This window comes from Poecilia reticulata, chromosome 7 (genome assembly GCF_904066995.2).
Source record: "Poecilia reticulata chromosome 7, P_reticulata-male-v2, whole genome shotgun sequence".
NCBI lineage: Eukaryota > Metazoa > Chordata > Actinopteri > Cyprinodontiformes > Poeciliidae > Poecilia > Poecilia reticulata.
Window position 1 is genome coordinate 7869144 of NC_088836.1, and position 27765 is coordinate 7896908.

Genomic DNA, 27765 nt, shown 5'->3' on the forward strand with positions numbered 1-27765 from the left:
TACTAGTAAATAGTTTTCAAATAAAGACTCACTTACTGAGCATTAAACAAGTACCAGTGTTTATCTGAGTTGAAACATTTACAGTAGTGTGCAGAACTCCAGTGTATAATGGCATCATATTGACAATGGCATCAGGGTTAAAAACCAAAAGCACCGGTGGAAATGATTCAAATTCAAATGTCTCTGCATATAAATTACAGTCACACAAAGAAAACAAGCCAAGTTCTAACTCTTTGTACACAACGCCATCTACAGTAAAATACATCAGAATCTGGGGGAACATAAATACATATGCTACAATAGCAACAGTTTAAATTACAACAAATAGCTATTTGACAGGAAGTCCGAAACATTTCATGTGCCACTGGAAAAGTGGATTATAGTGGTCCATAAACAGGCCTCAGCTCAGTCACACTGGGCTGCTCATCAAATGATGCTGACTGAAAGGAGCTACAGAGGAAAAACACTGACTTAAAGCCGGGTCAGAGGTCAGAGTGGAGCAGGTCTGTAGCGCGTACATTTTTTACTTGAGCATCTGTGAAAGTAAAATTTACATTTTTCACACAAGTTTGTGAATGGAATCCGATTACAGCCACACATCATGAACATAAATGTTGTATTATTTTAGGAATTCAAATAATTGGTTCACAATTCTAAGACAAGTCCAGTAGAGTCAGTTCGCCTGGGGAACAAAATTGCAGCATTTCTTACATGTTCAGCTGGTGTGGTTTGCTTTCTCACTGCACTGTCAAACTAAAAAAATGCTTTGAAAAAATATGTTTGCCCCGCACACCCCCAACCTGTGGTGGCGCTGCATCGTGAACTGCTGAAGGAAATGACACAAAAACATCTGAATAATACACTGAGCGCAACTCCCTTCTTCACACAATGTAAACAAGAATCACGTCAGATTTTAGCAGGATTTATCTCGAGTCTTTGGTAAATGACCACAAACCATTTTTTCTGGTGGCGCTTAGACTCACACGTTTGCTTTGGTTGTATTTGCCCAGAATGCTCTGTGCTACAGTCCGTTCCTGCTTTTGGAATGGTTTCCAGTCCACTTGCATTCACATGTATTCGAACCGCACCAGAGTTCACTTTGGCTGAACCGAGACCGAGATTTTTAGGCAAATCAGTGTTTGATCTTTTTGTCTGCAACAGAGTTTATTGTGTCTTCCCACCTCTACACAAACAGACTACAGTTTGATTAACACAGACTAAACAGGGATGGTGTGAATGCATCCTCAGTCCCTTCAAGGATTGGCCCACTGGTAGAAAGTGCATGCAATGCTTATACTACATATCCCACAATGCTCTTCGGGTCCATTGGTGCACGAGTCAGGCCCCACTTACTTTAAACACTTTTCCTTGCTACTTCAAAGCATGGACTTCAGTGGTTAGGTTGTTCTGCATATCAGTGTTTTTCAGTCCTGGTCCTCAAGGCACAATGCTCTGCACATGACTTCAATTGATTGCTGATTAATAGACTTTTGCGGAATTGCAATCATCTGAAAGGGAAACATCTACAACGTGCAGGTCAGAGTGCCTCAAGGACCAGGGTTAGGAAACGCTGCTGTATATAAAGACATAGGGTGTCATGATATTTAAACTCGCTGTATAATCAGTTCCTGGCCAAATCAGGAGAATCCCTAAAGTGATATGGCATTTATGCAGGTGAGTGTATGTCAAGGTTTGACTGGAGCTGAATATGTTTGTTCGCTTTTCATAGCAAACACGTTATTTTCCTTATATACAGTAAACAAGTATAAAAAGGTCTACCCTAACTACCGTTTTCTGGTCAGTTCACAAATTCTTAAAAAACAGCAAATATTCCACACAGGAGGTCTTTTTATTTTAAATATATGTTTTTGTCAGTAGTAAATAGTGCATCATTATTTGTGTTTTTATTTTCAGCTGTGAAAATTTGGCTACAATTTACAACAGAAGGATGAAGCGTTTGAAACTTACTAAAACTAAAAAAAAAAAAACCTGCTCGTGTTTTTCAGAAATACATCCGCCTCAGGACTCAACTAAATTATAGATTTTGATGGAACAGTTTGAACAGAAAATTATTGCTTTCCGCACAGGGAGATGCATTGTCTCAGGATTCATGTTTTGTAAATAGAAAAACAGTAGTTTGCAAAATGACTCGGGCCAAAACATATTTCCTTTGGTTCCAGCTGAAAGGAGCAAGACTTCTTTTGCAGTGTTTTACAGGACCTTGAACCAGGGTTAGGAAACACTGCTGTATATAAAGACATAGGGTATCAAGATATTTAAACTCGCTGTATAATCAGTTCCTGGCCAAATCAGGAGAATCCCTAAAGTGATATGGCATTTATGCAGGTGAGTCGCTCGCTGAAAAAAATTTTCTTCACTAGTTTAACTCAAGAGTCGATGAAAATTAAAATCAAGAGATGAAACGGTGTCGTCTGGACGTAGCAGAGAATTTACATGTATATATAAAATCTATTTTAACTACAAGATTTCGTAGAATGTTTTCCTAGTTCTTTACCTGGGATATATTCTTTGTTTGGGTCATTGCCTCAAAACATACATTTCAAAAAATTTGGCAGGAGGTAGTTTTGTAGCCCTGCCCAGCTAATCACAGAATTAGTGGACTATTTCAAACCCTTTATTTTTTAGTTGAGTTTTATTTCTCTTTAAACAGCTATATGGAGTAATAAAATACTTTTTTCTACACTTTGATGAATTTGAAACTATTATATAAGATAAGACAGACCTTCACTACCTGCTCATTCACTTAATGGTCAGTGAACGAGTCCAGTCAAATATGAAAGCCTAAAAAGAGGTGACTTAAGCATTTCCAGATGTCCCAGTGTTGTTTTAATGGTTTCAAATGCAGAAACTCTCCCGAGGAATCAATTTATCTGTCATTCCGCTCCAGATTTGGTTGTATGCAGAAGACGGAGCAGAGTTTTAAGACCTTGTGAAGAGAAGAAGTGATGCCTCAACAGCAAATACCTGAGGACTCGAGTTGATCCTGTGCGTCTTCTAAAGCTCATATGACTGCATGGGACAATCTGAAGAGATATTCAGCCGAAGAAATTACAGACAATTTTGTTTCTGGGTTAAATCCTTGTTTCAAATTTTTTTTCACTGAAATATAGTCCTGAATTTTTTTTAATAAAAATAAATAATTTGAGCTTTAAATTGTTAATGTCGCCTTTTTTTTTTATTTATTTTTTTTTACAGACTAACACAGGTCATAAAGTTTTTTAAAAATAAAAATTAATATTTTTGCTGTCTTTTTAACATGTTAGAAGAAAAATAAGTCTTATTTCAGCACCTGCTGACTGTAAGAATTCCAGACATCCATCTTAAATGAAAACGATCATCTGGATCGCAGCTTTTGCAGTAGAAGCTCTTAGTCCTCCCCTTTCAGTTTCTGTGTGACACATTTGATGCGGATGTTTTCTCTGAGGTTGCGGAGGCGAGCGCTGCGACTTGTGATTTCTTCCACGTAGGTTTTGGGGAACCAGCCCCGCTCCCCGTCTGACAGCCTGATGCCCTCCACCCAGCCTGCAGAAACACATCAGCATCTACACATCAAGCATCCAAGCCTCCCACGTTTTAGACACGCAGAATGCTTTCACTAATATCCACGAGGAAGTTGGAATGCAGCTCAAATCTTACCCTTTTACACTTTTACACATGTTCTGTCACATTATTGCTACAAATGTTATTTTTTTAGTTGTTAGACCAACACAAAGCCATGCATAAATGTGAAGTGGCTTTCAAAATGTTTTACAATAAAATTTTCAAAAGTCTGGCCTGATGAAACGGCTCAAACTCTGTTACATAGGACAAAGACAATCAATAAATATTAGTCTTGCCACAGATTCTGTATTTGATTTAAGTCTGGACGTTCCAACAGACAAACATGTTTTGATCTAAATCATGGCACCTCATGGCACGCTTGGTCTCAAACCTATTTGCAGCATCTAAAAGGTTTTCTTTGTCCTCCCATTAATTCTGACCTACTTTGATGCGTCGAACACCACGTTTTACGTTGCTGTGTTCATTTTCCAGCATTTTGCATGCAGACTAATAAATTCAGTTCTGGTGTTATTTACAACAATTGTTATTAATTAGGTGAATTTGGAAATAATTTTGTTCGAGGATTTTTTTTTAGGGGTATCAGAATGACAGCAAAGGCACACAACACTTTTCACATGTAAAGGTGAAAAAATTGTGAAATCATGTATCGTTTTTAACCCAATTTACACCTTGCTGCTATTTTCTGTTGGTTTATGTTAGTATGATTTTTAAAAATCCCTGGAAGGTTTTGGTTTTCACGTGACAAAATGTGAAAAAAATTCAAGTATTTTTGCGAGGCACTTTGTTTAGAACTGACTCGAGACTCTTACCGTCACTTGTAATGGTTTTAGCATGAAGAATGTCAGCTTTTTCCAAAGTTAACTCATCATGCTCTTGGGCTTGATAGCTTTTAATGCACTGCACCTGGGATATATCTGCAATAAAACATAAAAATAATAATTAAAAAAAACATGTTAGCACAGATACATTGATATGCTGCACACATCTCTACTTACCGTCATTTTCACTGGCCTGCTCAATGTCTTCAAACGGATCAGACGGAAACATTGCTGTGATCCATCTCTGCTTCCCACTCCTTGGTAGACAGAACCAATAGGAACAGTTAACTTAAAGCAACCCTGAGTGGAGATGATGAGAGAAAGTTCCTTTCTTTTTCTTGACTTACTCTGTGTGTGATTTGAGAAGGATCTGATGTTTGAGCTGCTGGCCTTCGCACAGCTGCAGGTGGAAGATGAAGCCTGAGATTCCTTGCAGCTTCTGGCTGAGATCCTTCACTTTCAGCTCTCCAATCTTAGCGTGCACAAATACCATGAACTTCCACGTACTGTAACAAAAACAGATGAGGCTTTGCAACTGATATCTAAGCCTAATGTTTCACTTTAATACAAATTTTTTTTTTTCTTTATGTGTAATTATAATTCCAGTTGAGTAACCTAAAAGAAACCCAGTTAATTAAAAATGACTTTTATTTATACATTCTGCTGTAGAGTGTTTGAGAAAATTCACGATTTTGATGTGGCCTGGAATAAAAATGAGTTTGATTCCCCTGCTTTAGGATCTTTTAAGTAACATTTTGCTAGATTGACTGCAAATGAACCTTATTTGTTTTTCGTTTTTTTTCTAGGGAAAATTATTAGATTTAGTTTAAAAAGTCTCAGATTTTAAATAAAACAAGCATAAAGTACAAATCTCTCTCTCTCTCTCTCTATATATATATATATATATATATATATATATATATATATATATATATATATATATATATATACATGCACTATAATAACAATGCATATGCATCTATAAATCCTGAGAAAATAAACATGAAACCACGAGATACATGATAAGCACCACTACCGGCAGCCTTCCTTCTTTGTATTTATTAATTTAGGGGGCAAACAGAAATTTGCATCCTTTGGGAAACGTAACAAACAAATCCTTGGTGTTATACATTAGATAAAAACTATAAAAGAAACGTGTTTTGAAGAAACATGGGGTATGATCTCCACACTAAACAGGCCGTCAGATTAAAGTTTAATGCCACACGGCGTCGCTTACTCCTTCCTCCTGGACAGCAGCAGGCAGTCGTTAAACAAGTGGAGGTACACCGGCTTGGTGGGCAGCTTGAGTTTTGATCCCGAAATGCTCATCATCTGGGTGTCCACTTCCAGGAGTTCACCGTGCTTCACCAACCAGCGTGACTGGGAGATGAGAGGAAAGATCTGCAGAGGAAGGAAACCAGTCTCAGAATGGGTCGGCTAGTTGGGTAAATCGAGCCAAAACTGCTAAAAACAACAAGAAAAATCCATAAAAGTAACTTACTTTGCCCTCAAAGTTGATTTTCTTGTTGAGGTGGATGAGTTCCTCCATCCTCTTCATAGACTGCACGCTGGAATTACACTCTTTGATTATCTAAGGAAGCACACACCGACACTGTTATTACTGTTACGCCTCATCTGTGACGATACCGGTCGGTCTTCTGGTCGTTAGAGCTGACGGTCGCCACCTTTTTTAGCTCGTTGAAAGCCTTTGTGGCCGTGTCCTCATCTCTGGAGCCTGGTGTTGTCCTCTTTAAGATGTTCTGAAAAGTAAAGATGGTGTAAGAAGGCAAGCCCTGAGGTAAGCTGGATTTCTGCTTCACAAAGTTGGACGGAAAAAACATGTTTTCCACTAAAATATCAGTCTGAATATTCCCCCATTTACAGAGTGTTTGGAGGGTGAACAGGAATCCTACTGTGAGAGTTCAGAGTCGTACCTCCACCAACATTTTGAGTCGTGTGATCCTCTGAAACGGGAGGATTAAAAAGGAGGTCAGGGGCAGCCTTTGGCAGATGGGGTCCTCCTCCAGGCGAGCCAGGATGCCAGGGAAGCGAGGGTTTTCCTGCCTGAGAGGGCAATGACAAATGAAACCCTGAATGACTTTTTTGGTGAATCAAAATTCCAGCTGTTTTTACTCCTGAGAGAAAGAGAGAGAAAAAAAAGTTTAACTCAGCCAAGAAAAGCCGCCTACAAGTTAAGTCATGCAGGTGAAAAATAACACTTGAACAGAAGCAGGATAAAGTTGGACTTTGCAACACCAGAGGACATTAATGCACTCATTCTCAACATATGGGGGTCCTGAGGCGTCTTCAGGTTTCTAATTGCATGTGCGCAGTAATCAGGAATAAACAGGGTTGAGATGTTTCATTTGATTGGTTCAAACCACAAGTCTTTGTCACAATTATTATGTTGTTATGAATCTGAAAGCTCGAGAACAACACATCAAAGCCCCTAAGACTCACAAAAGTGTTAGCAAGTTGCCACAAGATGGCACCCAGAATGCTGTGGCGTTCCCATTCCTACATTCTCTTATGAACTATAAGAGAAAACTAAATATGCATGTTTTCAGAGGAATTACAAGGCAAAACCGTTGACAAAGGGAAACCATGACAAAGTCCTGCATGGAGTTTGTCGCAAGCCACATAAGCAAACATGGAGAGGGAGGAACTCTGGCCAGATGAGACCAAAGCTCCACTTTTTGTTACGATATAACAAAAGTTACGTGGCACACAAATCCCCACCACGAATCATGGGTGATGCAGCATTATGTTGTGGGGATACATTTCTTTACAGAGAGAGGAAAACTAGTCAGAGTTCATGGGTGGTGTTAGATACGAATTCATTTTAGGTTTGAAAAATCTGCATTTATTTCGTCAGTCTTTACAATCATGCCCTACTTCCTAGTGGTCTAGCGTGTAAAATCTCAATGAAGACATTGATGTTTGTGGGTCATAACGGGGAGAAAAAGGAAGAAATTCATGAGTGGCGAATACTCTTGCAAGCCTCTCCGTTATTGTGTTTGGATAGCCGAAGGTTCGGCTTAGAGCTTCTGGACAAAAGCAACCAAGAAGCACAGACCGCACCAAGAGTGCGTACTCAGATCTGAAACAGAGAGACTGAACATAAACCAAAAATAATTACTCACAGCAACCGCTGGTATGTCTGCTCCTGATAAGCCTGGTTGGTTACATAAGGCAAATAGACCCTTCGCAGAGCCGGGCAGTGATCCAGGACTATGTCACACACATCAAAACGGAGGATGTCTTTCTCCAGTCTGTGCTCCAGGTCCTGAAGGAACCTGCAGACAGCGATGGAGTAAGAGAACGTGCTCAGAAAGTGAGGAATGACAGCTGAAAGTGTTAAAACATAGACTCTGAGTGCAGGGGAGGCAATCAGCTGCAGATCTCTTCACCTCTCACTGACATCTTTGACTTCAGGCAGCTTGGAAAAGAGCCACTGCTTCTCCTGAGCCCCAAGACACTCAGTGAGGTCCTGAGACAACATGAAATGGTCCACAGCAATCGTCAGGCTACGAATGTATGACGCCTCGGAAGTTACCAGCTCAAACTTTGCCTGAAGGGGGGAAAAAAAACACAAAGAATTGAAAAAGTCAAAGAAGGGATGAAACAAACCCCAAAGGAAAGGCGAGCTTGACGCTTCGTCACCTCCTGTAGTTTTCTCTCCTCGTTGCTGAAGGTGTCCAACTGACCGCTCGTTCGCACATCAGGTATATCCTGCCACAGTGCAAATGCGGAGCCTCGGGAAGAGCGAAACGAGCTGGATGGAGAAAGATTTGACGGAGACGGAGTCCCGTCTGAGCCTTCGTCTCTGAGTCCCTCCTCCTCTGTTCCTGGATCCTTCCCTTGCTGCCTCTGGATCTCTCGGTTGATTGCCACATCGCTGTACTCCTGGTAGAGGATCGCTGCGAAATCAAAAACGGTGACAGGAGAAATTTTTCTTTTTTGTTACAGGAATAACAGATAATAAGACAGGAAAACTTAGGCAAACTTACAGCTTGGCAAAAAACGTGACAGGCGATTTGAAGTGGGAAATGATGAAGGTATGCTCGAGTCTTCCTCTATGGATTTCTTTCGCATTCTGTGAAACCACACCAACAGATTTTATTTAAACTCCACAGATTTACTGAAAAAGCCTTTTCTCACATTGGACTTCCGTTACCCAAGTTTAGTGCTCCACCGATAAGAAGACATCCCGTTGTCGCCACCGGGCAGTGGAAGCCCGGTTCCTCCAACAGGACTATAGGTGCCGCTGTCACTGGAGCCTCCTGAGCTGCGATGTCTAGAGTTATACTTATCTACAGCGAATAAAGACAAAACGTTGAACATGTGAAGAAACGCATCAAACTTGAGTCTGAATGATTCAATGCAAATAGATTAAGCTCTACTTAGATAAACCTTGTGGCACTCTTGTCAGCAACAAACGGACAACAATTCACACAAGTTTGCCAACATTAGATGGTGACGGACTGCCCAAAACTTTGCCTGGTTCAAGAAGAAAGGACAGTGATAAATCCTCATGAAAGGATTAATCCATCTTGCATTCCAAGGAATGGTTCAGAGCGGTGGTGGCAGTGAAATTTTCTTTGCACACTTAGGACCAAATTATACAAATTGAGCTGCTGTGATAAAACATACAACTACTGTAAAGATATTGTATGTAACTTTTATAAAAATGTTTTGTTATACAAACTGAGCCTTGTTTTGATCCCACATCCCACCAGAGTATTATTGCTGGCCATCTTGATCCCTTTCTGACACTGTACACATCTTCTGATGCCTTCTTCCAGGATAAAGCTGAACTCTTCTGAAGCTGTTTTAACATGACGCTGAGTTCACTGCACCTCCTCAGTCGTGTATATGTTCTCAATGCAACACAACACTTTTGAGTTGTGGTGAAAAGGGAGATTTTACATCATACACGAACATCTAAAACGTCTGCAACAACTGTGTGATGTCATAACACCCATCCATCCATCCATCCATCCATCCATCCATCCATCCATCCATCCATCCATCCATCCATCCATCCATCCATCCATCCATCCATCCATCCATCCATCCATCCATCCATCCATCCATCCATCCATCCATCCATCCATCCATCCATCCATCCATCCATCCATCCATCCATCCATCCATCCACTCACAGTCCGGGTTGGGGCTCAGGCTGTTGGAGCTCTGCTTGTCTCTGGAGGCCGCCCGAGCAGACAGTGACTTGCCCAGCCTTAAGGTGAACGAGTTCTTCCTCTGGGAGAGTTGTAGTCTTGATATTAGCTCTGAAGCCGAGAAACGCCGGCGCTCTTGGTCAGTTTGTCGACTGCGTGGCAAAAAGCTCACTCCTGGGTGAAGCGACGTCTCTACGATGCCGCCCTCCTCCTCCGCTCCGGATTCTGAGTCCTCTATTATCTGCAAAGGTTCTGACTGAACACTGAAAATATCTCCGTGGCTGATGTTTGGGAGATCTGGAGTGCCATCTGTGGACGAGGGAGTCGAAGCTGCATCCAGAGAAGATAATCCACTGAGGTCTTCCTCCAGGAAAGAGGCAAAAGGTCCGGGGAAGATGTAGTCTGCCTCCAGGATTGGACTGCTGAGCGATTCATCGCTTGGGCTGTCTGGAGAATAAACCTGCACCTTTCGCCCTGAGGACAAGAACAGAACCATTTTGCCTTAAACAAAAACGAGTTAAAAAGCTTCTAAAATCTGATTTACTCCATCAACTCACGAATAGACTTCTCCTTCAGAGATGCCTGTGACGTTCTCCTCTGAGGCTGGCTGGCGTGTGGGCCCGGAAACTCTGGACATTCTGGTGAGGATGAGGAGTAAGGTACCTGAGATTCCCAGGAGTCCCTGTTTGTGTACAAAGAGGACAGAGGACAGGACAAAGGGAGGCTGAGAGCTGCGTGGAGTGGGCGGCAAACTGTCGTCACTGTCCGAGTCTTCTCGTTTTGGTCCTGCCAAGAAGTCCTGGTGCTGTTCTGCTGAACAACCTCAGCGTCATCCACAGCGTGTGACGGAGTGTTTACATTCATGCCATGATCAGTGTGTGTCCTGTGTTTGCCTCTTTGCATGTCATTCAGTTCGTTAAGAGTTTGTCGTAAACCATTTAGAGGTTGAGAGTGTGCATCTGAATCACTGCTCTGCCTCTGAGAGCCAAGACCGTTTAACTTAGAAGGTGCTGGTTGCTGTAGCTCAATAAACGCCAGCGTTTCCTGCTGGCACACCGCCACGTGGTTGGGATGGATGGGATGGAGCAGAGGCCGACCCTCCTTGGACTCGCTCGGATTGTGGGACTCTCCAGAGCCAGGAATCCACATGCTGGGGCTCTCTCCTCGGCAGCGAAAAGCGTGAAGGTGGGGATGGAAATCAGGAAAAGGTGAGAATCCATACCCAGGGAGCATGGCTAGACAGCCACATAGGAGCTGCAGCAACACAAATATAAAACGAAAATGGAATTAATTTGCATGCAAGTGTGAAAGATCCCAAATGGAATCAGTGTGATATTGTGCTGCTGTGATAAAACATGCAATTACTGTAAAGGGATTGTGTGTAGCTTTCATAAAAATATGTTTTTGACATATTTGTTGAAACTGTCACTATGTTGGGACAGTACGAGATAGATAATCTGTGAAAAAAAAAATCAAGCTCCCCTGGTTTCTCCCAGTGCTACCTGTAGAAATACACAGCTCAGTCAGAAACTGCCAATCAGAGACAGGAGGAGGGTCTAAGCGCTGTCTGACACTTGTCAACGCTCTCGCTAGTTAGCATGGCCACAAGTGACAGCGGATAAACAGTTTTGCTGCTTCGCCGTTAACACAATGTGCAGTGTGCACCTGAGGTTGATCAACAGTGCTAAGACCTTCCTCCTCGCTCTGATTGGTTGTTTTTAAAAGGGAGCGGTGCGTTTCTTCAAAGCCCAATAGCAGCTCATTGAGGAAGAGGAGCTTGATTTTTTTTCATTGATTATCTGTCACACATCATAGTGTCAGAACATAGTAACTGTTTTAATAAATATGTAAAAGAAAATATATTTTAAAATAAAAGTTACATAATCTAGTTTTAACCTAAACAAGTCAAATGGTCTCAAAGTTTTGACCAGGTGATAAATAGCTTGTTTCAGCCTAAAAGTCCTTACTGGTTATGATCCAGCAGTGTTAAATGTGAATACCTCAAACTTTTTCCCAGACTGTAGATTTTGATTAGGAGTGTAGCACACCTTGGTGTACTTTAGAAAGCATTAAAACACACAAATTATAGAAAGACTCATGGGTTAAAAAACAACTATTGAGATGTGCAGGATGTTTAACAGCCAGGCCCAGTCCTCACAGATAGACACACTCACACTCACACACACACACCCCCCCACCTACACACACGCACACACACGCACGCGCACACACGCATGCGCGCACACGCACTGACGTCTGGTCTGGTGTGTCTCCTGAGCAATGTCTTCCTGCTCTAATTAAAGACTTCTCCACATGGCACCCAGCCCCTGTACTTAACATCTACAAACACAGCGACACAGCAGCCCCAGACAGAACCCCACAACAGCGGCACAGACAGAGGAAGACGGCACATCCTCCACACTCTCGCCTGCACCAAGCAATCACAAAGGCTGTCAGTGTCTTTGATGGCCGGTATCGCTGCTCGACTGAATACTTGCTGTGAATTCTATTAAAAGCCAGAAATTGGTTATGGAGGAAAATGACACGACGGAGTCTTTGAACACACACCAGGGCAGCTCTGTTGCGTTTTGCGCCGCTGCTTCCTGAGCAGCTAATCCTCAAGACCTGCTTTTAAACACCTGTTACAGGAACTCTGATGTACATCATCATACAGGCTCGTATGCACAGGAGAAGGCAGAGATTATTGTCTTCTGATTGGCTGCTGTTGTTAAATCATTAAAGTAAGAGAACCTAATTCTTCCATTTTTAAGCAGCTATTAATCTCTTTGGCCTTTAAGGAAAGGATGTCCAAGAGATAGGCAAAACTCTACAGGCACATAAAGGTAATGCTGTGAACCAGGGCGTAAAGTTGCCCTGGTTCACAGCATTAACAACAAAACAAGCAACAGGGAACAGAAAAGGACACAAAACAAATAATCCTTAAAACAAAATTTATAACAATTTACCCAGATCTTTAAAAAAAAGACCTGCACAGACTTGTAACAAAGATTTGAGGAGAGGAAGGGGGTAAAAAAACATACAAATCACAACAAGACACTAGAAAAGCACAAACACAAATGTTATAAAATCAGCCCATTCACGACAGACGTTAGTTAACCTGCTAGGAGAACAGTGACCTCAACAATGCTGTTTTCTTACATTAGAAAGTTAAGCTGAACCCAGCTCATCTGGGCTCATCTGGGCTACATATAGCAACTGTCTGAGAGTAATAGTTATGCACCGTTTGAAGACGAACTTTGGCTCTTTAAAACAGTCAATATTTTCCATCAAAGGCAAGAGCTTGGTGACTGCTGCGTGTAAAGGGCCCAGCAGAGTCAGGTGAAGTCGAACAATAGAGTAAACAGAAATCATGACAGAGAAGAACGATGACTATTACAAGTTCACAGGCTCAGTGGAGAGAGAAATAATTACTGATGAGCTGCAACATCTAATTTTATTTTCAGTGAAAAACAACATAAACAGACAGCGTTGCTGGGCTGTTGACCCACTGCATCGAACCAGAACCGAACGGGTGGAAGTTTGGTTGTTTGGTTCCAGCAGCAAATGCTTTCTGCCAGTCTCAGATAATTGCTTCTCAAAACTATCCATCCTGCTCTCTGACTGAAAAAAAATCCACTTCTGGAAGTTGAGTACTTGGGTTTTGTTTTCAGCAACAAACACACCCACGAAATTCTGACCAATCGTTCAATAGTTTTACATACAGAAGTTCGTCTAGGGGATTGTGACAAGGAGAGGTAGACGCCATGAGGCTAAGAACAAAACGACACAAAGTTTTTGTCATGCAACTACGACAATGAGAACCGATTTCAGAATCGGCACACCTGCAGTCTGCCTGCAGAGCCCTCAGCAGGCTTAGTTCAGGTTTTAGCATATTCATTTGTCTTTGTGGGAAGTCTTTGTTAATATACGCCTTTCCTCTTGCTTTAAAATTAACATATTTATTACTGAACTATTGACGGTCTGTGCTCTAACTATCAAAACTGATGTTACTGTACAGAGCCTGCTGCAAAGACAAACAGAGGAATGAAGCTGCAGCCTATTATATAATTTAACTCATAAGTTTTCTCTCCGTCCATCTCACAAGTAGCCAGAATGACAGAACAAATGTCAATAGTTCAACTTGTGGACATTTTATTAGCTGATGTACTTCAGTGCAATCAACATGTTATTAGAGGAACATTTGGTCACATTCGTGGCTCTAGTTCCAATCGAAGAAATTATCAGCCAACTTTCCAGACTCGTTTTGTTTTTTTACAACTAAAGTAATGAAGCAATTAAGGTAAGGCAATTTTATTGCCTTACAAAGCAATAAAATTGCAGTTCAAAGTGCTTCATGTGACTTAGAAGAAAATAAAAACAAAACAACACACCGAAAGACGAAAAGGTAAAAGTATAAAACTACATATTGGTTCCTTATGTTTAATAAGAATAAGTCATCTGTAATCTATAAACTGGTAGGGCTTTCTCTGGATTTGTGTCCTGATAAAAATAGCTATAAATAATAATAAATAACTGTTTTAGTGACAGTTTGGATAAATTAAAGTTTATTAACAGCAAAGTGTACAGAAGAGATTTGAACAGTTAGCTGGATGAAGGAAGGGTTATGTTTAACCCTTCCTTCATCAGGTTAAACATAACCTGATGAAGGAAGGGAAACTGGTCCATGTTTAGTTTGGTTTACAATATGCAGAGGACCCTGAAAATGATGTAAACCAACTTCGTCCTTTGTGAATCGAACTTGCTCAACACATCAAAGTCAGGTATCTTTCATAAAGCTTCATGTAGTTCAATCTACTGATTTTACATTGTATCCCTTAGTAAACCTGTAATTTCAAAAGAGCTGCACAGAAGAAATAAAAGCAAATGTTCCTTTTAATTTCACTTTGCAGTAAAAAGGCCGACCGAAAGTTAATTTTTAACTTTTTATCTTTCAGCTGTTGGCTCCTGCCAGCATGCACTTGAGAGCTATTAAACCACAGAGGTCATTTATCATTTGCCGATCATATTCATGTTGAAAGGCCGCAAATATTAGCAAACTGTGACTGTTTCCTTTTCTTTTGCCTTTATTAGTATTACATTAAATCTCTTCTGCACTTGCGAGATACACTCACATAGTGTTTCTGAAGAACACTAAAGCGAGCTTAAACGTTTGTTTCTCCAAGGACGTTTGCCTACGTATGCTGCTGCTGGCTGTGTTGAGAATCGCAGGGTGGAAATCACAGTTTATCTTTCTGTTTACCGAGCGCACTTGTGCCACATTCAGCGAATACGAAGCCACTGAAAAGCCACACCTGCTCTTGTGGGGGTAGGCCGGCCAGAAAATCCTATCCGTCTTTGTTTCAGAAAGACACACACACACACACACACACGCACACACACACACACACACACACACACACACGCACACACACACACACACACGCACACACACACACACACACACACACACACACAGAGATGCACATTGCAGGGCTGGCACAAATGGTTACCTGTTCCTGGCTGCACACAAAGAAAACCTTTATGTGCTTACCTGTGCCAGGCCGCCCCGAGCACAGGACACCTGAGAGGGTGTGGGAACTACTTCCAGTCATCCACTCATATAGTGCAGCCACTGAGCCACATAAATACATCCATACCACGGCTGCATAATGACCCAACCTTAATGGTGTCTGCAGGTGATCAGCCGCTGCTTACGCTGTAATCCTGCTCTGTTTTCAGCATTATCCAAACTTTGCTGCAGCCTGCAGCTACCGTCTGTAACCTGGAGATCAAAGCCGAGTTATGTGCAATACATTATCCAGACCAAAAAGATTTATATGCCGCAATCTAAGTGAATGAGTCTTCTCTCAATCCTGCACTAGCTCCATCATAAACCGACCCCATCTTAAAGACAGAATTAGACATTTTTTCTTATTTGATCAAAAGCCTCAAAAGATCACAAAAAAAAATTCACAGTAAGCTTCACCACCACCAAGACATGAAAGCATCGAGCTAAACTTCACATTCCTCGCATTGATACAATTATATCACGCCATTAAAATTTTACTCCAAAGACGTGTAATTTCGCTTGTCACACCAGGCTGTTATTTGTGACTGTTATGGACTTTGCTGCCATAGTTTCATCCCCTGTAATTTCACCAGGCTGATCCAAGACGCCATGTCTGGCGTAGGGAAGTTAACGAACGGCCTTCTGATGCCATCAGTCACACAAGGAGCACTTTTCCATTTTTTTTTACATTTTCATCTCGAATAATCCTATGAAGAAGCGGCTCACGTGAGGGAGCCCGAACCCGCTGCTGATTCAGCTCCTTGACGCAGCAAAATGTTACGTAATCACATAATTAAAGTGCGTTTCACGGTTTCCAGGGCAGAGCGGAGGATGTTAAAGCAAACGGATGCAATGCAGGAGATAATGCGCTTTATGAGGACGTAAAGGTCAGCTCCGTTTACTTTGCAAACGTTTGGGAGAATTACGCTTACAGCGTTTTAAAGAGGCAACATGTAAGTGGAAAATGATCATGATAATCCTCTCCATAGTTAAAACGGATTATAATTTGTTTGCATATGTCTGACGATCAGACTCTGAAGTATTATTCCAAGATAAAAAGAAACCCCTGCTTAAAGAAATCCTTACATGTTTGGTTATCAATGGCATTTCACAACTTACCTGCAGATTTTTATTTTTAGCTCAAATTCTAATTCATATTCTGTTCATGCGCCACAAAGCACTTGACTCTAGGCTATATTTTTTTCTCTCACTATTCGGATCAAAGGCTGCGTTTTGTTTAAAACACACACACACACACACGCACACGCACATACACACACACACACCCCCACGCACACACACCCACCCACGCACACACACACACACACACACACACACACACACACACACACACACACACACACCCACACACACACACACACACACACACACACACACACAGACAATAGATTCTTCCAACTGTGATTAAAGGCACCATTATCAAAGTAATTCCATCATCCATGATTCTACGGTAAATAGCCACCAGAGAAGAAGAAGCATCTTTTTCTGAAGGAAAATTTAAAAAAGTTCTAAAAATTATATTCTGTACTCAGTTTGCAACAACTCTCACTGTAGGAGAGGCTTGATTTGGCAAAAAACATCATTTTACAGTTATTTTTAGAAAACATTCCTGCTGCTATGTGCAAATCAGTACCAGCTGGATAAATATTATCTGATAGCTTAAAATATTTCTCTGAACGATATGAAAATCCAAACATCTTTAAAGTATCTGAACAGTTTAAGCCTCAATCAGGAAAGGGAAAGAACATCATTTCACTAAATCCTCCTCTTAAAAACTTTCTGGCAGTCAAAAGAAAAACCAAAAAACTTGTAGACTATAAGAAAGTCAATGAAACTGCAGCCCTGTTTTTTCCTCAAGTAAACAAAGTAATAACTCAACTGCAACGACCTCTACGCACACTTTTGAAAAGAAAGGATGCTGAACCTTCTTTATTAATCAGCTGCAGAAGACTTGGACAAACCAGCGAAAACTGGGAAAACCTAGACTGCTCAGATGAAACCAAAACTGAAAGCTTTGGACCTCATTGCACACACCGTGTTTGAAGGAAGAGTGGCTCTGCACTTTACCCCAGAAACACCAAACCAAAGGACAAGCTTGCAGGTGGGAACATAGTTGTGTGGGCTGCCTTGAAGCGCACTGGCAGACTTCCTACTAGTGAAGAAGAAGATGAAAGGAGAAATGTACACTCTTGATAAAACTGTGAAGATGAAATGACTGAAGATTCCAAAGAAGAAAATAGTCACAAATGCACAAAGCCAACGAAGCTCTTAACTGTTTCCAGAGAAAGAACGTAAAACTGCTGAAAAAAACCCCAAAAAACAAAAATGCATAAAGCTCATAAAGTCAGTAGAGCTGTAATGCATTGATAAAGGGATGCAGAAGACTTGCGACTGGAACTGACAGGTTACCAAACGTAAATGCTCAGGACGTGAAAACTACATGCATTACCTTTTCAGTTAATATGTTCACAATAATTTGTTTTCTAACAAAGACATTACAATATTCACAAGTTTATGTGAGCAAAGATAACATTAGAGAACGACATATTTCCAGCACTTTGAACCTGAATTGATACGACTGACATGAGTTTACAATGTACAAGTGGAAATAATCAAATCCTATCACTCAAACAGTAAAAGAAATCCCTTAAAAAAAATCTCACTGTTTGTTCCTTTGCTGGCACACAAGTTTCTCCATGAGCTCAGGCTGAGCGTGTTTGGTCAGACAAAGCCGAGTGTCCTCACAGTGTGGTGCGACCTGCTGGCGTTCATGTGCAAAATCGCAGTTTTACTTGGTCACGTTAGACCACTAATTGCCAAGATGTGGATTTAAGGAGCCCAGCTCTGTCTGCGGAGACAAGACATGATGTCATGTGACTTCGCTTGTAGGAAAAAGAACTCTGTTAACACAGACAAGCTTGTGATTCATTTTGCTCTCATTGATGGGCGATAAGCAGTGAGGTTCTGGTAACTTTCCACCACCTCATGAATCGGAATCTCGCCTTTTGTTGGCGTGTACGGTTGAGTGATTAATTAATAATGTGACTCAACCTGTGTCCTCTGAAATATAAATTTATCTTTGTCTGTTTACTTTTACTGTAGATGCGAGTTGGCTTAAATGGATCAGTGAAAACCAACAGAAACTTTCATGGAGAACTAATGAGTTTCTTTATTTCTTGCCAAAACAAACTCTTCCAAAATCCCAATCAGAGCAGTCACACCTGATGCCAAGGTGGTGTCCACTTTTTTCGCCTGAAGTTGAACATCCTCTTTTGTGCCGGGTCACGGACGTCTTCATTTGTCTTCCAGCTTTCGCCTACAGAGACAGGCGAGCAACCCTCAGGGTGCGGAGAAGGGCAAGGAGAGGGTTACCCAAATGCTTACACATACTGCTGGATGTCTTAATCCTCCTCCAAGACCTTAGACTATGTAGTCAAAACCTTCTGGGATGGTACCTGATGATGGTACCTGATGATGGTACCTGATGATGCTACCTGCCTACACACCCACAGAACGTTGCAATGCAAGGCCCGCCTGAGTGACGGTGAGCATGAGCATCCATCAGCTTCTGACTGAAAGCAACAAGCTGACCCTGACCCACCCAGGGGGATTCCCGCTGACAGTGCCAGACAAACAGCAATAGTTGGCTTCCAGACTTGGAAAAATGGTGACCATCTCACACGTAAACACAAAAGCTTCAGGACCTTTAACCCCGACTCCCTGCAAATTCAGGTTTCCACTGCAGCAGCCAGGTTTTCAGTTGATGCACGCCGTGACTAGGAACGACACAAAGGAGCCATTGACAAAACTTGTTGGAACAACCTGGTCCAATTATGGCGCTTTGTCATAAGTCGCGAAAGCTACCATGTTAATAACGAGCTCAACAGGTAGTAAAGCCTGAAAATCTCATAATCGGCAGCTTTAGACAGACTCAGGGTGTCTGTAAGCAATGAGATTCAAAGGAAGAAGATGTTTTTTTTGGCATTAGAGACCTGGTTTATTTAAATAGGATGTCCAAGTTCAAAAAATATAATTCAAATCCTCGCATCAAAAGTAATGCTCAAAGATTTCCTCGTTTGCTTAGCCAGAAATCCTTATCTCAGGCAAGTTCAATTTATAGAGAGGTTGCCAGAATAAATCAGATTTAGTTTCAGGAATAAACATAATATTGTTGTTTTGAAATATTTTCCAAGTGGTATGTTGATAATGGAATAATAATAATAATAATGCAATTTCACCCTCTTTAACCAATAACCCGTAATTTTGTAATGAACACTCAGCAGTGGAAATGGAAGACATTTTAAATATCATCTCACCTAAATCACTTTTGGCAAAAAATTAAATAAATAAAAGACTAACGCTATTATTTTAGGAAGGTGGTGATGTAAAACACAACAATCAAAAACAGTAAATAAAACAAAAAAAAAAATACACACATACCACAGAAACAAAAAATCAGTTATGTTGTCACTGTATTTTCCTTGAAAAAAATTAATGGCTAGAACAGAAATTATCAAATTCATTTTTATTAATCATTAATTAATCTATTATTGTGACAGGTTTGGCAACCGGTCTTCTACGCCTCTTTCACTCTTCTTAGCAGGATTGTTTTAATTCAGCCACAATAATGGTTTCACATTGTAAAAAAAATAAGTTAATACAGATATATTTATAGCAAAATATCAAGACATCAAGTAGTATTAGCGTCATTATACCACATAATTTTTTACAATTTTCCATTTTATCCTGTGAAAGAGTTCCAGTGAAGTCTGACCAGACTCCGTCTCGAGTTACAATTCTGACCCAATGTTTGGTCAACTCCTGTTCTGTCAGTTTTATCTCATTCTTGGGTGAAATAAGAAATAAAATGTCAGTAGAAACATCTCCTGTGTCTTTGGCGTTTCTAACATGTGTGGCAACACCAGCTGACATTTATACACACTACGTGCTGAAAACGTACAAAAAAACCTCCTGAATCTCAATGTTCCCATTGTTTGCTGTTTCTTGAGTGCACATATCAGCGTAAGTAGTAGAATACCAAACACAGTTTTACTCCACTGCTAAAAATGGAGTCTAATATATGCCTTGTTTACTTATTTTAAATTAATGTTTGCTCAAGCCATGAGTGGCTTTGCTGTTCTAGTGAATGATTTAACTGCTTTTTATGATCCATTTTTCAAAGGTTGAAGTTTCTGTCGGGCACCAGGAAGCTTTGGGACGGTATAATCACTAATGCCTAATGGCTGGCTTTTTGTTTGTTTTCATGACGTTTGCTTAGAAATTACAGAATCATCAACAACTATAGAGGTATAATTAGATCCTGCATGTTTTTGGATTGCTGAGTGCTTTGCTGCTATGCGTGGCTGAAGCCCTTATTCTGAAGAAAGAAAGGAAACACAGTGCTTTGAAAAATAATTTCATTGTTTTAGTTTTTTTTGAGACAAGCTTTTCTGATCCCTCCCCCCCCAAATACAATATCATTCAAAAATGAAGTGTGTTTATATAACAGAGTTCAGACAATATTTTCATGTACTGAGGGGGAAAATGCTTTTGAAACCAACTTGTCCCTGCATGAATAGAAAGTAATTGCACATCTTGTTAAATCATAAATTCACTAATTGTTTTTAGAAACTTGTGTTTAGTTTCACAAGAGAGCCAAAAGTTTCTAAACTGCATGACGGAGAGGGTGAAAAATCTGGTGAAGAGAAGACTCCAGAAGCACAAGGAAACAAGTTAATTAGCCGACTGACACGTTTTGGCTTATGACCTTCATCAGAACCACGGAGCCGTTTCTAAGGTTTCGGGGTCACCAGTAAACCACAGAGACACGGTGAAAACATGGACCTTTATAGGATCTCCCCAGGTGAGGATGGCCAAAATTAACTTAACGACCACATCAACAATTCATCCAGGAGAAAATGCTGCAGACTTAATCGTGTCAGTTAAGGTCAAAGTTCACAACACAACAATAAGAAACAATCACACTAAATGCTGACCCAAACGCAGACACAGGCCCTGCTCACATTCCAAACATGCTGATGATCCTTTAGACTTTTGAAAAGACTTGCAGCGGACTGAGCAGACAAAAGGAGCTGCAGTCTCAAGATACATCAGGTGTAAAACTAACAACGTTTCAGAGAAATATTTCATACTCTCTGGCTTACACTGTGATGGTAGAGTGATGTTCTTTAGCAGCAAATCTGCTAAAGTCCGGTGGGGGAAAAACCCTGGACAAGTCGCCGGTCCATTACAGTGCATCATAGAGAGACAGAGGACAAACACACACACGGTTATACCAAAGGGCGATTTAGAGCAACCAATTAATGTTTTTGGGTTGTGGGGGGGAAAGCTGGAGAACCCAGTAAGAGTCAATGCACACATAGAGAGAACATGAAAACTCCATGCAAAAAGACTCCAGACTGAGAACCAAACCAACTGTGCCACTACTGGCTGCCAAAACGAAACAAAAAAAAAAAGCCAGAAAGAAAACAAATCTAGTAAAATTCTGAAAAAGTATGATTGATATGAGATGGAAACATATGAAGTCAATTCTGCAACGAGGAGTCGGAGTGACGGTGTAATAAACTCACTGCCTGTCATCACAAACTTGTGATGCTGGTGGTTGTTGCCAGAACGACAGAAGCTGTTATTAGACTTTCGGAGAAAATTACTTTCCGCAATGTGGCAGAGTTGGCTTGGTTAGCTTTCAATCTCTTAATTTCCACCATTTGAAAATTAAGAACATTTTTCTGTTTCCTCAGGTTATCTCTTGGTCTGTCATAAAATCACCTCTGCTGATCTGAAAAACGGAAACACGACGTTGGTGGGTGGGAGGGCTTCCAAACCACTGCTTCATAACTTTAGTTTTTTATTTATTTTTCTAAATTTGAATCGTTTTTGTTACATTTTTTATTTATCTTTCTTGCTTTGCAAAAAAATAAAAAATACACTCTTTATAAACACTAAGTCAAACTTTCTATTAATTGTTAAAACAAAACAGGGCTAGTTCAGTTTCTCCAGTGTGATCTACATTGGTTTGGTTCTGTGTTGAATAGAGATAAGTTAGAAATACCTTGACATATGTTAAACCTTTCTCTTTGCTAAAACAATAAGCAGGTGATTTACATCCTTTTTGGCATTATGAGCAACTTCAATTTATAACTGCAAAGTAAGCACTAATGGCAGCAGGAATTGATCATTTTCCATTAGTTATAAGTTTCTTAAAATACAGTTTGCTTTCTGTGACAGCTTTTCTATGTGGAAAAAAAAAGGGGGACTCTAAAATCCGATCTCTTATTTTTCTCAAGCTGTATGCTTGTTAAACTCCGATGCACCTTATTTCAGTCCTGATCTGTCAAAAAACGAAGAGACTGAGCTTGTTGGGCTCAAGCTGTCAGTCACAGCATTCTGGTTCAAATCTGATCCTGCGCAGCAGATGCTTCCAAAAGCCTGACCTACTTTTCTGATGCTCCCCCTGCATTTATCTGCTCAAGTTTTCACTCTGGCTATTCGTTCCTGTTTTCTAACTCCTTTTCGCTCCAACGTTATCAGCAACTCCCTTTTTCTTATCTGGACATGGATGGAAAAGTCATGTGTTGTTTTTTAAATGCGATTGGGTAAATAACAACACCTACCACATACAACTGGCAACCTCGCAGCTGTGGGTGCTGAACAGCTTCAAACAGAAAGAATAAGAAAAAGAGAAGCCAGAGGTGTTTTGATGTGACGGTAGCGACTCGTTTGGAGTTTTTGTTTTTCTCCGAGAAGCAAAGACACACAGGGGGAAAAAAACTATTCCCCTGAAGAAGAGTTAGTCAACCTCCAAAAGCAAACCTTCTGAGTAAAAAAAAAGAAGAAAAAGTGCAGCACACACTGCATTAAATTGGCCGAGGCTGAATGTGAAATAACCTGAGGGCTGCAGAGCCAGACAGGTGTGCAGGTCTGTCCGCAGCGTACACGGCCGGAGGCTCCGATGTCTAGATCCTGACTGATGCAGCCTTCACGCATGGACAAAATAATCCTGAGAGGAGCAGAAGGAGAAATGCTGCCTAGAATGTGTCAAAGCTCCTGCTTTCTGGAAGATAAGAGCAAACCTTTCTACATCTGCTACACGGTTTAATAATTACTACCTGAATGCATGAGGTTCTTAACTCAGTAGGTGGTCTGCTTTACAGTCTTGGCGTCATGACAAGGGCATGTCCAGCTACCGTCCCAGATGAGACTCTCTGACACACTGAGACTCTTTTCCACATTCCCCAAATGACTTGGCATGCTCACTCCTCTGAAACTGAACTCTAGGCTGAGACAGGAGGCAAGAAAACACCGAAACTATGCACGCGCAGGAGCAAGAGCTGCTATTATGGACTATTAAAGCTGCTGGCATCTGGGCCGCGAGCCAAACAAAGTGACCGAGTTTGTTTAAAATATCTCCAGCGCCTGTGTTTTAAACTGCTGTTTTCTTTAAGTCGGTGAACTTGGAAAACTGTGAGGTGGGAATAATAGTGGAACGCTTTGATATGGAATGAAAACTCAAAATGTTTTTTTAAGCATCTTACAAACAGAAGTCAGAAAAGCATATAAGACTCCTTTACTTTGACGCTTAGCTCTAAAATCTAGCGCAAATGAAAGTCCACCTGCTTAGAGCTGCCATTGATTCATAACAACTAGAACATTGATCATCATATCCGATTTATTTGCTTTATGACTTTGATGATGAAATTAGAGGAGACATTGTTTACGGCCTGTTTCATAACTGGTTACTGCGTTATCTTTTTATGATGTACAGCACTTTGAACTGCTTTGCTGCTGAAATGTGCTACACAAATAAACTCGACTTGATTTGACTTCCAGTAAAAAAAAAAGATGTAGCCAGAGCCACAAGGGAATGGTCCAAATTGAAGCATATTTATATGGTTGGATGGTCTAGTCAAAGTTCAGACATAAATCCAAGAAAGAATTTAAGGTAGGACTTGAAAACGGACATACATCCAGCAAAAAACACAAAATCTTTCCAAGTATTTTTGATCTAGCTTCTAGTGCAAACATCCTAAACATGTGACACTGTCACAAAGCGTTGTACGAACCGAAGGTGCAGTAGAGGGAGTATTTGAGTGCAGCTTTAGTTAAATGACGGAACTGAGTCGATGTGTGTATCCCGCCTGCTTTCCTATATGGTGCACACGCAGACTCACACATACATGCTCAGACAGCCGCCGTCTGACTGGCAGGTGATGGGGGCAGGTGCTCTCCAGACACTCGCGGGGGAAGAAGGAAGTGGGAGGGCGGCCATACTTTACATCTGAGGGTTATGTGAGGAGACATGCGTAAAGAAATCAAATCTAAAGCAGCCTATGGGGGAGAAATTTATTCCCAGCTTTTTGGCCTGGTTGTGATCTCTTTCTCACAAAGAGAGGATTTCAAAGCAAAGGGTTATCAAGCGGTCAGTGATCATGCAGAGGACCACCTGGCTGTGATAAACGGCAGTTAAATGGTTCAAGGTCCAGATTTATACGGTGTGCTGCTACACATTTACCCAACATGCAGGTGGAGCTTGAGTAACTTTTGGGGGGAAAAATTGACTTTAAAGAGTATTTTTCCTACACGTTTACTTAAGTAACTTTATAACATATTGTTGATCTTACTTGAGTAACAAAATTCTGTTTACTCTATCCACTCTGCGTAATTTCACTAAATGAAAAACAAGGTTTCTTAATCAAAAAATTACCAGACACAAACACACACACACACACCCACGCACACACACACACACACGCACGCATCTTCAGTTTTTGTTAAAGTTTTATATTGAAACAAATTAATTTGGAAAAATAAATGTGTTATTTTATAATTATTGATAGGAATTATTTTCATTTTGGTCCTTGAAATACTAACATTATCCACATAACTTTATACTTTGGTTGCTCTGATGATGTAATTTTTCATTATTGAACGCTTTATGTTATGATCTGTTACTCAGTACTTGAATATTCTTTATACAAAATACTTTTTAACTCTTATTTGAGTAATTTTTTTGGACAGCTACTTTTATACTTTAATTATATATATATAGATATAGATAGATAGATATCTAGTGCTAGATATATGAAGTAAGAGTAGTACTACTCTTACGTCACTCTAATTTTGGAGCACTGTACACATCTCTGCACCTAAGGTAGTAAATCCGACCATTTACACCACCATATTGAGCACCAGCCTATTTACCGCCAGACTAATTTATACAGGCACGGCTGCAGACGCCTCACATGACAAAACACTTAGTCATCAGGAGGGCAGACTGTCTCACCTCAGCTCACCTTCTCTCTGACAAAGTTTGAACAACCAAAGCACCTCCGGACGATGTGCACGACAACCGGACGAGAACTTGAGCGAAGATATGACCTGACACACGAACTCACACATTTCAAAACACACACACACACACATGTGGGTGAGTAAAGTGCTCTGCCTGGCAGTGCCCACAGGTAAGTGCTCACGTTTCATCCTTACCTTACAGAGGAGAGGCGAGCGCCAACTTTTAGCCACATACAGTTCCCCCAGCAAGCTTTCATCTAACATATTCCAGGCATGCACTTACCTGCCTCGCTCTGCAGTGGCTCACTGCTGGCTGCAGCCATCGCATTTAAAGCCTCACTGCCTAAGGAGCTGCTGGAAACATTACCGATGCAAGAAGCAACAGCGTCTTCAAAGGGAATCAAATGCATAGGGAAAGCTAATAATCTCTCATGTGCCAAACATGCATCTGCTTGAGCTGAATAATTTGACATTCTCCATCCAAGAGGGACTTTATTTCAGTTTTTTTTTTTTTAATACAAATCCAAAATTTTTCCTCCTCAGCCTGTGGGTCACCTGGATGAGCTCCACAGCTTTGCTTTCACCAAGCACACAACAGGAAGCTCAGCCTCAGTCCCAGACAGCACAGCTCACCTTTCACTCCCTGCTGCAACAAAGTGCTCAGGTGACATGTGTTTTGAAGGTGCTAAAATGTTGATTTTATGTGCTCAGTTTGTTGTTTTGAAGGATGACCGGTCCCGTACCTCTCCGGCGTTTGCAGCCTAGCGCGTGTGCTGGACGGCGTCCAGCGGCAGTGTGTGAATCCAGCAGGCCGTCCCGGGGTCAGACCGAGCCATTCTGCAATCCATTGCTGCCTTGTGTTCCTCTCGGCTTCCCCTCCTCCCTTCTTTGCGCTTGGCTTTCTTCCTAATCACAGCAGACTTTTCAGAACTGATGTCCCACTTCTTGATTTCTCCTCTTTTTGCTCCGCTTGCTCTTTTCCTCGCGTTAGAGCATTTTTAAAAAACAGGTTGAAAACACCCGACACTTGCTGCTCTTATAGCTACTTATAATGCAGATCCAGTCTCTCTGAGCTTCTCTGCCTCTTTACCCTCCCACCTTCCTTCTCTCTCTCCTCTCTCTCTGCTACTGTTGGGGAAGAGCTCTCCTTTTTCTCTCGTATTCTCCTCCCTTTCTCTTGCCCTTCCTCTAATAGTTATTTAGTGTCTCATTTCAGCACCTGCCCTGACACAGAAAGAGGAGAAAGGGAGAGGGACGAAAACAATGACCCTCCGATGCCAAACTGTATGCAGTGCCTTGAGAAAGGATTCATAGTCCGTGAATGTATCTGCACTGTTTAAAGTAAAACAGCTATTTTTGCACGAGGCCAGACCTTCATTTTATTTAGATGTGTCAGATTAAAGGGGAGCTAAATAAATGCATACCTCACTCTTCAGAGTCTTATGCAGGCTGGAAAACTCTGAGGTTTGATTTCAGGATTTTCCAGGTCTGGATAAGTCTTGAACGTTACTTACATTTATAGGATTTATTCTCATTCTCTAAGATTTGTTTCCTTCCTTGTGTCTTTGCATCTCTTTTGTTTTACTTTTTCCTTCTTACCTACTTTTCATCCTCCCTCTTTTGTTGTGTTGTTCTCTTCGCTTGTTTTTGTCCTTTCACCCTCTACCATCTTCTTGTTCTTCCTCCCTTGTTTCTTTCTCATGTTCTTGCTTCTTTCCTTCTCTCCTCTGTTCCTTTCTGCGTTTTTGTGGTGTTTTCTTGTTGCTCTCTTTTAAGACTTAAATGCTGAGAAAAAAAATCATGATGAACATTTGCATTGGTCTTTTAAAACAGTACTTAAAGGACAAGACTTGAGCCTGGACAAAGCAGAAATTTCAGACATGAATAATTGATTAGGATCCCTGAGATTTGTGTTTGTAAAAACCTTAGAGAGCCATTTATCAGTTATGTGTGGCTATATATTATATTGTTACATCAGCACAGTAACAAAATGCACCTCATTGAATATGAAAATATTTAAAGAGAATACAAACAATTGTATATTAATACCTACAGATAAAGTTAAATTGAAAATTGGTGAATTTTTCAATACAGAATATATTCTTCTGTATGTTAATTGCACGTTGTGCTGGTCGTACACATACTACACAACCCCAATAATGCTAAATACAGGACATAAGATAGATTTATTCCAGGATCATGCTGTATTTATTTTCATCCACCTTCCCATTGTTCCTACTGAAGACGAGCACCCCCACAGCATGACACTGCCACTGCTGTG

General features: G+C 40.9%; 1 protein-coding gene across 3 annotated transcripts; it reads right to left on the minus strand.

Annotated features, from left to right (window-relative positions):
- Nucleotides 1-42: 42 nt before the first annotated feature.
- Nucleotides 43-27217, minus strand: arhgef19 (Rho guanine nucleotide exchange factor (GEF) 19). Of its 3 annotated transcripts, none has more exons than XM_081608769.1 (16): nt 26228-27217; nt 10141-10837; nt 9566-10057; nt 8578-8713; nt 8411-8496; nt 8064-8320; nt 7811-7971; nt 7544-7696; nt 6335-6464; nt 6048-6160; nt 5902-5968; nt 5638-5801; nt 4748-4906; nt 4578-4657; nt 4392-4496; nt 43-3543 (listed from the first exon to the last, which is right to left on the minus strand). In XM_081608769.1, the coding sequence occupies exons 2-16, from the start codon at nt 10814-10816 to the stop codon at nt 3389-3391; spliced, it is 2934 nt and encodes a 977-aa protein (XP_081464895.1). In that variant the 5' UTR covers nt 10817-10837; nt 26228-27217; the 3' UTR covers nt 43-3388. The 3 variants fall into 3 exon arrangements, with proteins under 3 accessions (XP_081464895.1, XP_017161096.1, XP_081464896.1); XM_017305607.2 differs by having other exon boundaries at nt 5902-5991; nt 6086-6160; nt 26228-27216; XM_081608770.1 differs by lacking the exon at nt 26228-27217 and adding an exon at nt 25477-26217.
- Nucleotides 27218-27765: the final 548 nt, after the last annotated feature.

Excerpts from the sequence above, each read along its gene's own strand:
- arhgef19 (XM_081608769.1), bottom strand. The coding sequence starts at position 10,816 with ATGCTCCCTGGGTATGGATTCTCACCTTTTCCTGATTTCCATCCCCAC. Across the intron at positions 6,465-7,543 it reads CAGACATACCAGCGGTTGCT|GCAGGAAAACCCTCGCTTCC; the intron begins GTGAGTAATTAT and ends TTGCCCTCTCAG. Across the intron at positions 4,497-4,577 it reads GCAGGCCAGTGAAAATGACG|ATATATCCCAGGTGCAGTGC; the intron begins GTAAGTAGAGAT and ends GTTTTATTGCAG.